Source organism: Pipistrellus hanaki (genome assembly GCF_964339955.1).
Source record: "Pipistrellus hanaki genome assembly, chromosome: 16".
Taxonomy (NCBI): Eukaryota; Metazoa; Chordata; class Mammalia; order Chiroptera; family Vespertilionidae; genus Pipistrellus; species Pipistrellus hanaki.
Window position 1 is genome coordinate 26,983,196 of NC_140518.1, and position 17,985 is coordinate 27,001,180.

At 49.8% G+C, this 17,985-nt stretch overlaps 1 protein-coding gene across 3 annotated transcripts in view; it reads left to right on the plus strand.

The window, feature by feature from the left end:
• The window catches only part of RHBDL3 (rhomboid like 3), a 53,112-nt gene extending 35,600 nt beyond the window's left edge, over positions 1-17,512 (plus strand). For all 3 annotated transcript variants that reach the window (XM_084862772.1, XM_084862771.1, XM_084862773.1), the window contains 3 exons: positions 1,268-1,368; positions 13,130-13,190; positions 17,094-17,512. In XM_084862772.1, coding sequence (XP_084718898.1) covers positions 1,268-1,368; positions 13,130-13,190; positions 17,094-17,365 — 434 coding nt within the window. In that variant the 3' untranslated portion in view covers positions 17,366-17,512. The remainder of the gene's footprint in view (positions 1-1,267; positions 1,369-13,129; positions 13,191-17,093) is intronic.
• Positions 17,513-17,985: the final 473 nt, after the last annotated feature.

Here is a 17,985-nt window from a genome sequence, read left to right on the forward strand (position 1 = left end):
TCCTAAGCAGCGGGCCCTCCACCCCGTATGGAACCTGCAGAAGTTGGCCTTCTGCCCGTCCCTCCTCTCTCCGCCCTGGCACCAGCTAATTGGCTCATGAGCCTGCAGGCATTTTCCAGTGGTGATTTCTGCACACGTTCCCAGGCCAGCTACCGCTCATCCTCCGAGCCCTGGGCTCTACCTCCCAGTTATTTTTAGGCTCCATGTCCTTCCCTCGAAGCCAAAGCATTGATCACGCTGAAATGAGACCAGAACAATATATTTCCCAGCTCTCCTCTCTCAGCTTTCCTCCCAGGACAAGTTAGTCACCCCCCAGACCCAGAGCCCATGCCTGCCTTTCCCCCAGAGGCTGTGACCTCATCTCTCTCTTCCTGGGGACTTCTCAAGGGCATTTTTTCCCCCTCCAAAGATGCCCCGTTTGCTATGGAAACTTGTTGGCCTTCTGTGATATCCTGGGCTGGAGGGAGGTTGGAGGTGAGCTAAGCAGGTTTCTAGATGCCATGGAGCAGAGAGCGTGATGGTAGAGAGTGGAGGTCAAGTTCTGGACCACTGTGGGGAGTGGCCACTGTCAAGGGCAAGACCTGGACTCAAATGCAGGTTCCGGTTCTTCCCACCAGGTGAGCCATGAGGCTACCGGCACCTTTCTCAAAGGGCGGGCTTTGGGCTCAAGGGGAGAATGAATGTATGCAAAATGCTTGGCCGGTGTTTGGCACACGGTGCTCCGTAGGTGGGTACCTGTTTCTGCAGTTGCTACCTCTGCAATTTTTTAAAAAATATATTTTTATTGATTTTGGAGAGGGAGAGAGAGTTAGAAGCATCAATGAAGAGAGAGAATCACGGATCGGCTGCCTCCTGCACGCCCCCTCCCGGGGATTGGGCCCACAACCGGGGCATGTGCCCTTCAGTCCGCAGGCTGACGCTCTGTCCACTGAGCAAACCAGCTCGGAATGCCCCTGTCGTTTCTGTTGTTGCTCCAGAACCCTGAGATGGCACATCAGGGCGCAGAGGCTGGATTGAGAGGCAGATGTTCGCTTTCCTTTGTTGAGCCTTTGATTCCCTGGTTCAGCATAGGAAAAGCGGGAACCAAATGGTTCTTTCAGCCCTAAATTAATCATTAGGGAGCTACAAGGCTACATGGGATCGAGGGAGGAGAGAATGAGCCCTTTGCTCTGGGGTCTTACCCCCAAGGCTGAGGCATCTGAGGGTCTGAAGTGGGGTGAGGAGCCGCCGCCAGCGTTCTTGAATTCTTGCTCGCTCTCTGCCCCAGGATCCTTGGCGGTGTCTGTGGCTGACATGACCGCGCCCGTCGTGGGCTCCTCTGGAGGGGTGTACGCGCTTGTCTCTGCCCATCTGGCCAACATCGTGATGGTGAGCATCCCAGCATGCCTTCTGTGGCCTCCCCGTACCTGTCTCCAGGCCCAGGTGTGAACGGGGTGGGGCCGGGTTTGGGATCCTCATCCGGGCCTCAGCCCAGACTCATCAAGTGCCAGGCAGACCTGGCTGGTAGCAAAGTCCCCGGACACTCCTCACCCTCTGCAGGCCTGTTGCAAACAAGGCCCCTCAGTGTATAAGATTCATATCTACTCCGGTTATGGCTTTGCTTAGGAACCGGCCGTCTCCCTCTTCCGCCTCTTTCCCACTCGGTGACTTTAAAAAGCGTTCAAATTCTTGACCTCTAGCACACATCCTAATTGTAATTCGTTGTTTGTCATAGATTGCTAAAAATAAAGGGATCTTAGAGGTCATCACAACAAAATTCTCAAATTAAAAAGAAGGCTCTGAGTCCTGGCTGGTGTGCCTGAGTGGTTAGAGGATCAGTCTGGGCACCGGGGGGTTGCAGGTTCAATTCCAAGTCAAGGGCATGTACCTTGGTTGTGGATTCGCTCCCCACCCTAGGTCGAGGCATGAGTGGGAGGCAACTGGTCTATGTACCTCTCTCACATCAATGTTTCCCTCTCCCTTCCCCGCTTCCCCCCCACCCCCACTTCATCCCTCTCTTTTACTGTCTCTGAAAAGCAATGGAAAAAATTATCCTCACCCTGACCTCATGGCTCAGTGGTTGAGCTTTGACCTATGAACCTGGAGGTCATGTTTCAATTCCCAGTCAAGGCACATGCCCAGGTTGCAGGCTGAATCCCCAGTGTGTGGTGTGCAGAGGCAACCAATAAATTATTCTCTTTCATCATTGATTTTCTCCCTCTCCCTCTCCCTCTCTGAAGTCAATAAAAATATAGTATTTAAGGGGGAAAAATCCTCAGGTGAGGATTAAAACAAAAAAAAGGCAGCTTTGTGGCAGAATCGGGGCCTGAAACCACATCTCCTGAAAACCATTCAGGTGTGCTCTCCGTCCGCCTGTCACAGTGGCAGAACATTGCCATTCCATTTCCCACTCTCTGCTTGCCCTTTCCTGAATTGTCATATTGTTGAATGGTTAACAGCGTGGGCTATGGAGCCAGGCAGCCTAGATCGGAATCCCACTCACTTCCTAAATAGTGACTTGGGCATATGACTTCACTGCCTCAGTTTCTACATCTGTGAAATGGGATGATATGGGATAAAATGAGCACTAACTGGTTTGGCTCAGAGAATAGAGCATAGGCCTTTGGACTGAAGGGTCCCAAGGTTCGATTCTGGTCAAGGGCACATGCCTGAGTTTTGGGCTCAATCCCCAGCAGGGGCCATACAGGAGGCAGCCAATCAGTGAATCTCTCTCATCATTGATGCTTCTAGCTCTCTCTCCCTCGACCTTCCTCTCTGAAATCAATAAAAATATACTTTTAAAAAAAAATAAATGGTTAAAGTGAAAATAACCGCTCAGTATAAGCGTTAACCTAATTCCCTGATCCTCAGAAAAGACACCAGCGTAGAAATAAGAATTCATGTGATAGTTTCATGATAGGAGGTCATGGAAGACTGCGCCCTTGTTCTGGAAGGAGTCTGAAGTTGGGAGGCTGACGGAGGCGTCACTACAGTGCTTGGCCCGGCCTGGCTAATGCCCCTGCTGGCCTGGGAGCCTCGGGCAGGTCCCAGATCTTACCCATCTGGGGCGGAACTGGACACATGGTAGATAATCCTACTAATTTTGCTGAATGAGGAATGGATGAATGAATGAATGAACAAACGAACAAACAAACCAATGGTGTCTAGAAAAGGCATAGCTTCTCTTCGGGGTCCTCCTGCCCTTGCCCCCCTCCTCCAGCACCATCTCCACTACATGGCAGGTGTGAATACTCCGGTTTTGAAGTGAACAATCGTTTTTTGGAGTTTCCCAATTCTCCCCTTTCATCTTTGTCATTGCCACTCTCACCGGCCCCGCTCCTCAGCACCATCCCTGTACTTTTCACCGAAGTCCCCTTTGCACATTGAGAGAGAGTGGGAGAGGGAAGAAGAAAGAAAGGAAGAGAGAGGAGAAGAGAGACACACAGACAGACACTGACTCTGCTTGCTACTTGCCTGAATTTTGGCAACTGCAAGTGAGCACTTGGAGAACCACAGCAGGCTTGGGAAAGCCTGTGTGAGTGTGTGCACGTGTGTTTACTTACCCACACACGCGTGCACACATGCACACGTGGCTTGGCCTGCTACGAACCTGGAGCACGGTACCGCGTCACCGGCCCCTCTTAAATGGGCCATGCTGTATCAGTGCCACCGCTTTCCCCAGACACAGCTTTTCCTCTGAGTCCCGCCTCATCCACTCCCCCCTCCTCCTGCCCCAATTCCTTCTGTCGGGGAAGGAAATGCTAACCACCCCTCCTTTCCCCCCCAAGATATGTCTGTGTGAAAGGGGATGAACAAGCGCCACTAGGAGAACACGGGAGAGAAGAGACAGACAGGAGTTCATAAAGATGCCGGCCCCTGCCCCTTCCCCGCGGCCTGGGAAACAGCCCTGATGGCCGGGAGTTCCCACGCTGAGGGCAGACAGACCACCCTGAGCCCAGAGGGCTGGGGCGCGGGGTTGAGGAGGGCGGCGTGAAAGCAGTTTTGTTCCAGTTCACGCTTCTCTCTGGCCGGGAGCCCATGCCTGTGGCCGTGATGAGCAGCCGGGGCCCAGAGCCCATTGCCCTTCCAGAAGGACACGGCTCGGCCCAGCCCACAGGGAGCTTCGCAGTCCCCAGAGCATGACACGCAGTGGCCTCTCCCCAGAACACACCTCATTTTCTCATTTAAAAAGGTTGTTCCAGACAAAACCGGTTTGGCTCAGTGGATAGAGCGTCGGCCTGCGGACTGAAAGGTCCCGGGTTCGATTCTGGTCAAGGGCATGTACCTTGGTTGCAGGCACATCCCTGGTACGGGGTGTGCAAGAGGCAGCTGATCGATGATTCTTTCTCATTGATGTTTCTAACTCTCTATCCCTCTCTCTTCCTCTCTAAAAAATCAATAATATATATATATATATATATATATATATATATATATATATATTTTTTTTTTTTTTTTTTTTTTTTTTTTTTTTTTTTTTAAAAAAAGGTTGTTCCAGAGGCCACCTGTACCCAAATTAGCTCAGGGCCCAGCATTTCAGAGATGGGTTGGGTCCAACTCTATGAAGTTGCCATTTCAGTGGGTCAGAAGCACTCAAACATCGGCAATTTCCTGTGGTTCGACCGAATTGATTTTAATCCCAAAACGAAGATACCGTATTTTCCGGCGTATAAGACTACCCCCCTAATTTTACAGTTAAAACATAGGTTTAGGCCTATATTCGCTGTATAAGACTACCCCCCACTTCTGAGACAACACCAGTTCTTTTTTTAATAGACCGCCTCTCTGACTCTGGCCAATCTGAGCAGGCTTTTTTTCCGTTTCAAAAGTCGTCTTATACGCCAGAAAATACGGTAGGTCTGTGTGTGCACACAGTAAAACACCTCGTCAGAACAGAAAGGAGAAAAAGCGTAGACTTGACAGACAAAATCTGGATTTGAGTACACGCGTCGCCGTTGTGATAGCAGTGAGTTCCTTAACTTTTTGGGGCCTTCGTTTTCTTACCTGAAATCCCTTCTTCACAAGGTGAAGACCTGAGAAAATGCTTTCCTCTGGCAAGTCACCACATAGCTGGAAGGTCCTGTGTGTGTGTGTGTGTGTGTGTGTGTGTGTGTGTCTGTGTGTATGTGTGTTTATATATATGTGTACACATACAATTTAAAAAGAAAGGGGGGGAGAGGGAGAGAGAGAGAAACATCGATGTGAAAGAGAAACATGATTGATTGCTTCCAGTATATACCCAGACTGGAGACCACACCTGAAACCTGGGCCTGTGCCCTGATCAGGAATCGAACCAGTGACCTCCTGGTGCACAGGATGACCCTCAACCAAATGAGCCACACCAACTAAGGCCAATCTTTTATCTGTATAAATTCTGCCTCTAGCTGCACAAAGGGAGATCAGAAAATGTGTCCCTGTTGGCTCTAGATACATAATAGAAAAATGTTTGACACTTGTGTTCTCAGGTCTACCTGTTTAAATGCGAGGTTTCGCCTTAAATCAAAGTCTGTCTCGCTTTCCATAAAAGCACGCTGAGTTTCAAAAAGCTTGCAGTTTACATCCACGGATTAAACTCAGAGACTGTTTCCACAAAGGACCTGGATGCCACAATCGAGACTCCTCCTTTTAAACACCGGAAGCATAGAGATGCACATAAGTGAATAATTTATTAATTGCCTTTTGCTGAGGGCTCTCGGCCAGATTTCCGTTTTTGGATATGCCAGATACTTGCTCACACTTTGCTCCATAGGATAGAAGTTTCCCTTGAATGTTGGAGGTCTGAATTTTCATGAACTGAACCGTATTGTCAATGCATGAGGCAAGTTGGTTGTCAAAATGTCACCAACGAATTCTGTGTTGTCAGGCTCACTTCATTAAGTAAAACTCCTATTGTAGCCGAAACCGGTTTGGCTCAATGGATAGAGCGTCGGCTTGGGGACTGAAGGGCCCCGGGTTCGATTCCGGTCAAGGGCATGTACCTTGGTTGCGGGCATATCCCCAGTAGGGGGTGTGCAAGAGGCAGCTGATGGATGACTCTCTCTCATCGATGTTTCTAGCTCTCTATCTCTCTCCCTTCCTCTCTGTGCAAAATCAATAAAATATATTTTTTTAAAAAACAAAAACCTACTATTGTAGGACAAATACTCAGTCCCTACTGTATCTGTGTCATGCTCTCCCGTCTCCTGTGTTGGTTTTTCTTGAAGCATTTAACAAGAAACTGTTTCTACCTGGGATAGGGAACAGAAGCTCCCTGCCTGGGTGTCAGCCTCTGAGCTCTTAACTGGGTGGGTGAGCAAGGCGCCCAGGGTGCTGGTGTCTTCCGTGGGTGCCCTGGGTGAGTCACCATCTCACCTACAGGGCTCAGAGAGGGTGAAATTAAAAGGTTTGTGTTCCCCGGGAGCCCGCAGGCTCTTCAACATTTATCTCAGCAGCAGTGCTGGCTGTGTATTTGTGAGATGGTTTTTCTTCTCTCCCGTTGTTTAACTGCACTCGTTTTATTAGAGGGAGTAATGGGTCGGGGAAATGAGGCAGCTGGTGGAAGGGGTGGCTTTCTAGTGTAAGCCCTCAGCTGTGGTGTAAACTGAGGCAGCCAGCAGGGACAGACCGAACATGCTGGCCCAGAAGTGTGGGCACACAGAGCGCTGGACCGGGAATCCTTTCAATCCGGCCATTAACTCACTGCGTGTGACCTTGAACTAGCCCTCGTGGACCCTCAGTCTCTTCTTCGTTGAAGTGCAGGACAGATAGTGTGACTGGATCAGCGTGACAAACCTCTGGGACCAGGCAGGTATTGTACATGAGGCTGGCCTGGGGAGCGCTGTACCAAAACTGGGGCTCCGGGGCTCTCCACTCAAGGTCATTGAGGTTCAGAAGCTTTTTTTTTTTTTTTTTTTTTTTAATTTTATTGATTTTTTTTTACAGAGAGGAAAGGAGAGGGATAGAGAGCTAGAAACATCGATGAGAGAGAAACATCGATCAGCTGCCTCCTGCACACTCCCCACTGGATATGTGCCCACAACCAAGGTACATGCCTCTGACTGGAATCGAACCTGGGACCCTTCAGTCCGCAGGCCGACGCTCTATCCACTGAGCCAAGCCGGTTTCAGCTCAGAAGCTCTAATGCCATTGTGCGGGGCAAACTCACCATCTCTGCCTCAGATCTAGATGCTAGCATCAGGCAGTGGTGTGTACCATGTGCCATGCATGTCTTCACCTTCACAACAACCCAGTGAGGTTGGTAATTGACATGGGCACTATGGTTACTGTTTTTTGCAAATTTACAAACGAGGGACGCTAGCAAAAAAAAGGAGTTCTGAGCCACCCCTCCCCCCATGGTCTTCCCAGACCCAAAAGGTGAATGGTGCTTCCCAGGACAGACCCCAGATGGTGAGATGGGGCAGGGACCCGAGTGGACCCAGAGAGCAGCTAATACTAGACTTAACTTTGCTTGACGTTATCACTCGGAACTCAGTGAGAGAGACACTGTGTTCAGGTAAGATATCAGAGGGTTTTATGAGGTAAAGGGATGCTAGAAGTGTTCCGTATCACTTTTGTTTTATTTTGTGGGTTTTTTTAAAAAACATTTTTATTGATTTCAGAGAGGAAGGGATAGGGAGAGAGATAGGGAAACATCAATGATGAGAATCATTGATCAGCTGCCTCTTGCACACCCCCTACTTGGGATTGATCCCATAACCAGGTCATGTACCCTGACTTCTAGGTATCGAACTTTGACCTCCTGGGTCATGGGCCCACGCTCAACCATTGAGCCACTCCTGTTGGGCTCACTTTTGTGTTTTAACTGTGGTAAATATACATAAATTACAAAGTACCATCTTAACCATTTTGAAGTGTGCATTCAGTGGTGCTAAGTACGTTCTCGTCATGATGCAACCATCACCACCATCCACCCACAAAACTCTCTTTTCATCTTGCAAACCTGATACTCCATAACCATGAAACACCCCCCACTCCTCCCTCCTCCCAGCCCATGGCAACCATCGTTATATTTCTGTTTCTATAAATTGGACTCTTCTAGGTGCCTCATACAAATGGAACCATACAATATTTGTCTTTTTTGTGACTGGCTTCTTTCATTTAGCATAATCTGCTCATGATCCATTGAAGTGTATAGTATGAATCAGATTTTTCTTCCTTTTTTAAGGCTGAATGATACGCCACTTGTATAGACCTGCCACGTTTTGTTTCTCCGTTTACCTGTTGATGGACATTTGGCTGTTGTGAATAATGCTGCTGTGAACATGAGTGTCACTTTTGAGGGAGAATTAAGACCCCTTGTGGGGTGGTTATCACAGAGAGGCAAAGCCTGGCCGGACAATCACAAGAAGAACTTTCCAGTGATTAGCTCACAGGCTGCTGGGGGGGTGGGGGGGGACCGGCGGTGAGCTCCCTGTCACAGGCCATTTTGTTGGCAGCAGGTGTGTGCCATTTAGATAAGGTGACCAGACGTCCCGCTTTTGGCGGGACAGTCCCGATCTCTAACAATTTGTCCCGCGTCCCTCGGCGTTTTAAACAAGTCCCGATTTTTGAAAAGAATCGGGACTTCTTTAAAACGCCGTGGAACGCGGGACAAATTGTTAAAAATTGGGACGTCTGGTCACCTTACATTTAGGAGAAGATGGTTTATCGAGTGACTCCCAAGGCCCTGCCCGTCCTGGAGAGAAGCTGAGGGCTGCCCACCATCAGCTAATGGAGCTAGTTCCACATGGGTTGCCAGCTCAGGGGAGGGCACCAATTCGTTTTGTTCCCTGTCTCCTGGGGATGCTTCTCTGTGGGCAGACACCTGGAGGGAACGCTGTTGTCCTGCCATCTGCTTCCTGGCATAGAGCTTGTCCGTGAGTGAAGATTAGACTTCCCCGTCTAAAGAGGGGCCGTGTGTTGCCTTTTGTGAGGCAGGGCTTGCCGGTCAGCGAGGGATAATGGGGGGGGAGGCGGGTGATGGGCAAGAAGCCCAATGCCCAGGGATTCCTCCCTCTTCTTGGCAGCTTCCCTGCATCCCGCTTCCTCCCCCCAAAGCTCCATAGACACTATTGTGTGTGCCAGCGTCAGGGCCTCTGTGAAGTGTAGCACGCGCCCCCCAATGTCAGAGGAGTGCCCCTCCGCTGGGCCCGGGCCAGGCAGCAAAGGAGGCAGGGCGGATGGGGAGGGGACAGAAGCCCCTGGCTGTCCCCAGGTGCCTCCTCCCCCGGGTCTGATGTGTTTTCCCAAAGACCCCGGGCTCCTCGCGGCGTCTGCACGTCACGCTGTGGTAAATGGCGTGGAGCTCTGAATGCACCGCAGGAGTGCCCCTCCGAGGAACCCCGTGGCGAAGTGCTTTGTAAAGTGGAAAGCTCTTTTGTAAGGTGGATAATTGTCCTCTGTCCCTCGCCTGTAGAGGTTCAGCGTGTCCGGAGATGCTCGGGGGAAAGGGGTTTGTGTGAAGGCCATCTGGCCCACCTCTCCCCGACGCCCAGGGCTGGAGCATCCCCTTCCAGTGAGGGGGAGCCCCGTGTGAACCCCTCAGGATGGGAAAGTCACCATCCCCCGAGATGGATCAGTCCATCTGTGGGCAGCTCTGCTTATTGGAAATGGAAACTTTGCCGAAACCAATTTGGCTCAGTGGATAGAGCGTCATGTACATTGGTTGCGGGCACATCCCTGGTAGGGGGTGTGCAGGAGGCAGCTGGTCGATGTTTCTCTCTCATCGATGTTTCTACCTCTCTATCCCTCTCCCTTCCTCTCTGCGGAAAATCAATAAAATATATAATTTTTTTTATTATTTGTGAATTTTTTTACATTTTTAAATTAAATTATTATCTGTGTACATATTTTAACATTGCCCCCCCTCCCATACATACCCTCCCTCCCCAGAGTTTTATGTCCATTGGTTGTACTTAGATGCATGTATACAAGTCCTTCGGTTGATCTCTTATCTCCCCCAGATCTCCCTCCCCTCCCCGCTGTAATTTGACAGTCTGCTTGTTGCTTTACTGTCTTTATATCTGTCTTTTGGTTCATCAGTTTATAATGTTCTTTATTATCCACCAATGAGTGAGGTCATGTGGTGTTTCTCTTTCATTGACTGGCTTATTTCACTCAGCATGATGTTCTCCAATTCCATCCAGGTTGCTGCAAATGATAAGAATTCCTTCTTTTTTATGGCAGCATAGTATTCCATTGTGTAGATGTACCATAGTTTTTGTATCCAATCATCTGTTGACGGGCACCTAGGCTGTTTCCAAATTCTAGCTATTGTAGATTGTGCTGCTATGAACATAGGGGTGCATATATCCTTTCTGATTGATGTTTCTAGTTTCTTGGGATATAATCCTAGGAGTGGGATTACTGGGTCAAATGGGAGTTCCATTTTCAGTTTTTTGAGGAAACTCCACACTGTTCTCCACAGTGGTTGCACCAGTCTGCATTCCCACCAGCAGTGCACGAGGGTTCCTTTTTCTCCGCAACCTCGCCAACACTTGTCATTTGTTGATTTGTTGATGTTGGCCATTCTGACAGGTGTGAGATGGTACCGCATTGTCGTTTTGATTTGCATCTCTCAAAATATTTTTTTTAAAGAAAAAAAAGAGCCAAAGCCGGTTTGGCTCAGTGGTAGAGCATCGGTCTGCAGACTGAAGGGTCCCAGGTTCGATTCCGGTCAGGGGCATGTACGTTGGTTGCGGGCACATCCCCGGTGGGGGGTGTGCAGGAGGCGGCTGGTCGATGTTTCTCTCTCATCGATGTTTCTAGCTCTCTATCTCTCTCCCTTCCTCTCTGTAAAAAATCAATAAAATATGTTTTTAAAAAAATGGAAACTTAAAAAAAAAAATCTTTGGGTGAATCAGACGGTCACTGCCTGCCTTCACTCCATCTAGAAGTCTTCTTGACTGCCCGCCTTCCTGACTCGGAAACGGAGGGCCTAGTCTGCTCTGAGCACTAACCTCTGCTTTGCTCCTGCCTCCATAGAGATGCCCCTCGTTACCCGCCCGATAGCTGGCACTGTGGGCCTGCCTTTGGGAGCCCACCGGCATCTCCGCCTGCTGGGATGGGAACAGTGGTTTAATGGAACTACCTCCCCCAGACTGAGACTGGTTTAATGAGCTACAGAACAGTCTGCCCTGGGGCAGGAGGAGAGCGAAGGGACCACTCCGTCTCTCATTCCGCCCTCAGAGCACAGCAGAAGACTGGTCTGATCTGGAACTAATGGAACTCTCTCCTCTTTCTCAACCTCCAGAATGTGGAACTTTCAGGGAAGTCTCAGAGGAGGGAACTAGGAGTGTTCAGAATGAGTCGCCCCAAGATGGGCCCCTGAGGTATGCAGAGTGCTTTGAGCTAAAGGCTGAAGAGAAACCTATGTTCCTCCCTTAACTGCCTAGATGAACTTGAATTAGGGGCCTTGCCCATAATAAGAGATCACCAGAGATAACCTCTTTTGATCCATCTATGGGGCAGGACAAACATCTGTTTATCACCTGCCATGACTCTTTGAAGCCCCCAAGCCACCTGACCTCATCCTGGCTCAAGACATCTTACACACCCATGTTCCTTTTCTATCTCTGAACCTCTCGTGCATGTGGGTTCTCTGACTCTCATGTATGCTGGGTTCCCGTACATATATATCAAATTTGGTTATTTTCTCTTGGGGGGGAAAAAAAACTCTCCGAAGTTTTCATCCACTGAGTCTTCTGCTTGCAGGTTACACTGAATGTGCGCCTTCCTTGTGTTGACTCACTTGACAACAGGGAACTCAACCCCTGCGTCTTCTCTTCAGTCATCCCTCCTATGCAGGATTTTGAGTTCTCTAATCATCTTGATGGTTCTGCTTGGACTCTGCTTGGGTCGCTGTCCTGCATCCCTTTGCAATCCTGGACCTGTTTGTTGTAGGCAGAAGGAGCAGCCACTAGTTGTACGACCAGGGGGTCAGACCAAACCTGGGCTCAGCAACCTCGGTACTTGGGTTCTGGCTAGGGAAGAATTCAGAGCCAAGACCCAAACTGTGAGAGAACACGTACTGGCTAAATTACAGAGGTAGAAAACGTAATTCCTTGAAGCAATGGGCTTAAGAAATGAGATATGGAGTGTAAGAAAGGGCCCTTGGAGCTTGGGAGTGAGGGGGCTAATGGTTCCATGCCTGTGTCTGGGGACGGAAGCGGGAGAGGAAAGGGAAAGGCACCTGCATGCTCCTCGGAGGGAGATGCAGGGTTTAAGGGCGGAGATGTTAGGGGAGATTCTAGGGAAATATCTCACTAGAACATTCCGCAGTTTTCCAGAGGTGACCTTTAGGGTTATGTTCTCTGCTTGACAGGGGTCGTTCTTCAGGGCAGCCGTTGTTCAGTCAGCCATCGCTGGTTTTGTTGCTTGTCTGGGCCTGGAGTTGAAATACAACTGAGGCCTACCTGTTATCTCTAGGGAGGGAAGGTCAGGGGGTCCAAACCTCGTGACCATGGATGTGCCAGGGGAGGAAAAGTCATCCTGGGGGCAAGGTCCCACCCTACAACTGATTGTCCATTGCTGGGCACCTTTGGCTTACCATTATGTGACCTTCTGTACCTGGCCCATCACCCGTCATCCGTCCTTGCTCTGCTCTTGTCTGCCTAACTGCCTGCCACAGACCCAGCAATTAATGCAACTCTCAGGTGGCGTTTGTGTGCCTAGAGGACACAGGGACTCTCATTTCCCTCCAGATTCTCTTGCCCTGCTGGTGCGGCTCCAGAGCTTTCCGACAGTAATAAGCTTACCATTGTCTAAAATCTTAAAGCCACGCCGGTGTGATCTGTGACTAAGTCACAACCCCTCTCTCAGGACTTAATGGAGGTGACTTATTTATTTATTTATTTCTCTTTAAATATATTGTTATTGATTTCAGGGAAGAAGGGAGAGGGAGAGAGGGATAGAAACATCAATGAAGAGAGAGAATCGTTGATTGGCTGCCTCCTTCGTGCCCCCAATTGGGGATGAAACTGGAAACCTGGGCATGTGTCCTGACTGGGAATCAAACCGTGACTGCCTGGTTCATAGGTCTATGCTCAGCCACTGAGCCACACCGGCTAAGGGAAGATTACTTTTTTTTAAGTGTCAGGTTTTCTTAAGCGAGATGCTTCTGCAGAGAAGTGGTCCAGTCTGGAACTAATGGAATGCTCTCCTCTTTTCCTAGAACTGGTCAGGCATGAAGTGCCAATTCAAGCTGCTGAGGATGGGTGTGGCCTTGATCTGTAGTAAGTACTGACCAGCCCGCTGGAGGGAGGGAGCCCTGCCCTGGGCCTGGGGATATAAAGACAGCACAGTCCCTGCCCTTCAGGGGCCTATGGTCAAGAAAAAGAGGGAGGAGCTGTCAATAATGTGCAACAACGAGGAGTGTTATGAGAGAAGTCTGGGCCACTCTGCTATTTCTTAACCTTAAACTGTTTATTGACATGTGATATGCAAACGGGAAAGTGCACCCAGAGTGAGCGTCCAGCTCAATGACTGGCATCCAGGTCAAGGAAAATAACTTCTTAATAACCTTTTGGGTCACCGAGTCGGTCCTTTGAGATCTCCTGTTGGAAGCTAGAGACCCCATCCCTGGAAAAACACGCATATGCGTGTGTACATGTGCACTGAAACTAGTAATTTTAGCAGGTTTACAAACTGTAACCCATGAACCCCTAGGAGCAGGCTGTGAATCCTAGTCCGTTCTACCTGCAAGGGTCATGTTGACCAGGACAGGCAGGAGGCCACCGCGTAGCCAGGGTGTAAGAGGGCATTGCGGGTGCAGGGAGTAGGAAGAATAGTCTGAACCAAGACACAGGAGGATGAAGGGTCATGGCCTGCAAGTCAGTTGCAAATTCGACGTATGAGGTTTGAGACTGTGTGATTGTGAGAAGAGATAATAGTCAGCTCATGAACGGCTTTCAATGCAAAGATTCTCTCTCATCGATGTTTCTAACTCTCCATCCCTCTCTCTTCCTCGCTGTAAAAAATCAATAAAATATTTTTAATAAATAAATAAATGCAAAGAGGAAGATTGGACTTCATCTGCAAACACTAGGAAGTCCTTGGAAGGTTTTAAACAAGAGTTACCGACAAAGCCAGCCAATAAGTCTGCTTACCTGAATGTGTTCGGAAATTTAGAGAAAGCTGGCAATAGGAAAGCCATGTTATGAGCCTTAAAGACATCGAAGACATTAAGGCCCCTGAAAATGGCCATAAGAAGTTTTCATAAGCAATTTTCATAAGACACAAGCTAATTTTAAAGCTTTACTATAACTAGTATTGATGGCTTGCTGGAATTTCTAAGTGTTATTGAAATGAAAATCCCATATGACATTTTTAGAAAAAAGAAAAGAAAAAAAAAAAAGAGTTACTGACAGATTTGGGTTTAGGAGCCCAGTCAGGCTGCATTGTGGAGGAGTTGAGTGTCAGAGAGATGGGACCAGAGGCCAGGAGGCTCATTCTGAGAAAGAAAGAGAATAGTCTGAACAGAAGTGAAGGAGGTAGGAGGAAAGCAACGGGAACCCAGTCTCTCATTCAGTCCTCAGACCACCGCTGTGAAGAGGATATTTTTAGGCTTAATTTTCAGGGGTGCACCGAGGCTCAGAGTTCCTCGCCCTGGGCCACCTGGCTAGAGATGGTAGAGCCGAAGTCAGAGCCAGCCTGCACCTTTTCTAATGTCCACACTTTAGCCAGGCTGGGCAGGGGCACCGGGACGGTCTCTGCCTGGGTCAGCCACCGCCCTGGTGGGGAAGAGGAAGACGGAGCCAGAAAAATCATGGCGCGGAGGGGCCCGTGTGGGCTCCACTTCATTCCTGTCTTTCAGGACTCTCTGGTCTCAGTTGCCAGTTGGAGGATCTCCACTTCCAGAGGAACTTCCAGCCCTAAAGCGCAGACTCTGAGCCAGGGCGGTGGGGGAAGAGGAGGGGGCAGGGCAGGGGTGAGCACAGCTTCCCTGTCTGCTCAGGCTCAGCTTGTCTGTTTGCAAGGAAGGGAAGAGAAGTATGACTCTTGCTATTTAGAAAATAACAGCCCTAGCTGGTTTGACTCAGTGGATAGAGTGTCAGCCTGCAGACTAAAGGGTCTCAGGTTCAATTCCTATCAAGGGCACATGCCTGGGTTGTGGGCTTGATCCCATTGTGGGGCATGCAGGAGGCAGCTGATTGATGATTCACGTTTCTATCGCTTTCTCCCTCTTTGAAATCAATAAAAATATTTTTTTAAATAAGATTAAAAAAAAAAAAAAAAAAAACAACTCTCAAGATCATCAAAACTAAAATGCTATTTTGGAGTCGGGGACCACGTCTTTCAAACCTCCCCTGTGGAACCCAGGGCCTGCTAAGCAAGGGCAGGAAGATGCCCCAGGGCCTGGGGAGGAGTGGGGAGGACACAGTGCCTGTCCCTGGCTGCACCTTTTCCGCCATCTGCCGGCCATCCTTGGAGTTGCAGGCTCATGCCCGAAGGTGAGGCAATCCCCAGGAGGTGCTGGCACCCCTGAGTGCCTAGGGTGGAGAGAGGCTCACTGGTGCATTAAATGGTACCTGTACAAGGACACAATTCCCCTCACATAGTTTTCTTTCAATCTGTCAAATTCGCCTTGGTTTCCTCATCTGTAAAATGGGGTAAGCGTACCTGCCCTAAGTGTCTTTGAATGGTGGGTTAACAAAATGGCAATTTCCCAGCAACTATTACTTCAAGAGAGTACACCCCCATTGAATTGACCAACCCAGGTTCATGCAAGAAGGATGGATTGGAGAGTGAGGGAGGGCAGTTCAGAATCTGTTAGAAATCCCAGCACCTTGCTGGGGCCATTTATTTCCATTCCTTCTTTGCCCTTCTCCCCCTTCATCTCTTCCTTCCAAGCACAGAAGCACTGGTTCTGAGGGTTTCCTGAGGGTTTTGAAACGATACATGCAAACACTTTATAAACTGGAAAGCGCTAGCACATGTTGCTTGTTATTAATGCCCCGGCAGGGTAGCCTGGTACACAGAGGCTGAGACTTTGTACCAACATGGAGGCTGAGCCTCTGGGACATGTGACAGCAGGGATCGAGGGCTTCAGCATCAGCTGTCCCCTCTGCCAGGAGTGCTCTTCGATCAATAGTCACATCTCAGCTCAAATGCCACCTCTTTTAAAAATCTATTTTTTATTTTATTTTTTTAGAGTGGAAAGGAGAGAGAGAAAAAAAACACTGATGTGAGAGAGACACATTGATTGGTTGCCTCCCCCTAATCAGGGCTGGGAGTCTGCAACCGAGGTACATGCCCTTGACCCTTCAGTCTGCAGGCCAATGCTCTATCCACTGAGCTAAACCAGCTAGGGCAAAATAATATTTTTAAATTGATTTCAGAGAGGGAGAGAGAGATAGAAACATCAATTATGAGAGAGAATAAAATGATCTGCTGCCTCCTGCATGCCCCACGCAAGATCAAGTCCACAATCCGTGCATGTGCCCTGACCAGGAATTGAATCGTGAATTCCTGGTTCATAGGTCGACGCTCAACCACTGAGCCAGTCTGGCCAAGCAAGACCTCTTTAGGGAGATCTTGACTGATTCTCCAAACTAAAGAATCCCCCTCCTTATACCTAGCTTTATTTATTTATTTATTTATTTATTTATTTATTTATTTATTTATTTATTTTGATATTTTTATTTATTTCAGAGAGGAAGGGAGAAGGATAGATAGAAACGTCAATGATGAGAGAGAATCATTGATTGGCTGCCTCCTGCCTGCCCCCTACTGGGGGCGGAAGGGTGTCGAACCCACAATCCAGGCATGTGTCCTTCGCTGGAATCGAACCTGAGACCCTTTAGTCCACTGACCAACGCTCTATCCACTGAGCCAAACCAGCGAGGGCCCAGCATTGGCTTTGAGTCACTTACGTTTGTTTCCCATAGAGTTCCTCTTACTGAACTGACCTCGTGTATGTAATGCTGGCGGGTTGCCAGGTCCTACAAGCCCTGGGAGAACAGAGACTTGTCTGTCTGCTTCACTACTGTGTCCCCAGCGCGCAGAACAAACAGAGCTTGATCTGTGGCGCGGGGGGTAACGGGTGGATGGCAGAGTGGGTGGGGGGCTTCCAAGGCCTCTCGCTCAGCCCCTGCCCGGGGCCTGCCGTGACCTCTCTGTGCTTCCTCCCCTCGCAGTGAGCATGGAGTTCGGGCGGGCCGTGTGGCTCCGGTTCCACCCGTCGGCCTATCCCCCATGCCCGCACCCGAGCTTCGTGGCACACTTGGGTGGCGTGGCTGTGGGCATCACCCTGGGCGTGGTGGTCCTGAGGAACTACGAGCAGAGGCTGCAGGACCAGTCGCTGTGGTGGATTTTTGTGGCCATGTACACCATCTTCGTGCTGTTCGCCGTCTTCTGGAATGTCTTTGCCTACAACCTGCTGGACTTGAAGCTGCCCCCGCCCCCCTAAGGGCTGGGGGACGGAGGTCGTGGAGGGGAGGGAGACGTGGCAGCAGAAAGGAGCACCTGGATTCTGTTTTCTCATCACCAGCTCAGGGAGGCCGAGAGGAAGAGGACGAGAGATGCTGGGCGGACGGTGGAGGCTCTGTTCCGAAAGGCGCCTGCTGGAGGAGTTGGATTGGCTGCTGCAGCTTTTCTAGACTCTTCCAAAGACATCGGGCCAGCAGAAGCCTGGCGTGGGCTGAGAGGGGCTGTCCCTTTTGGGCGGGCTGAGAGCAGCCTCATCCTCCGCCCTGAGAGACCATGGAGCAGGGGTGGGGAACCTCCTTACTGCCAACGGCCATCTGGGTATTTATAACATCATTCACGGGCCACACAAAATCATCAACGTAAACATCAGCCTGCTGCGTTTGGTCAAACATTTGACTCATCCGTAATGCCTTGGCAGGGCCGGACCAAATGTTTTCCCAGGCCTTATGTGGCCCTCGGGCCAGACATTCCCCACCCCCGCCATAGAGTGTAAGGAAGGCCTGAGGGGCAGTGGCCAGGCAGGCCCTTGTCCAGCCCAGAGGTAATGGCGGGCCAGGAAGTGTTCCCTCTGGAGCTCTGGGAGGGGAAGGGGGCCTGGTG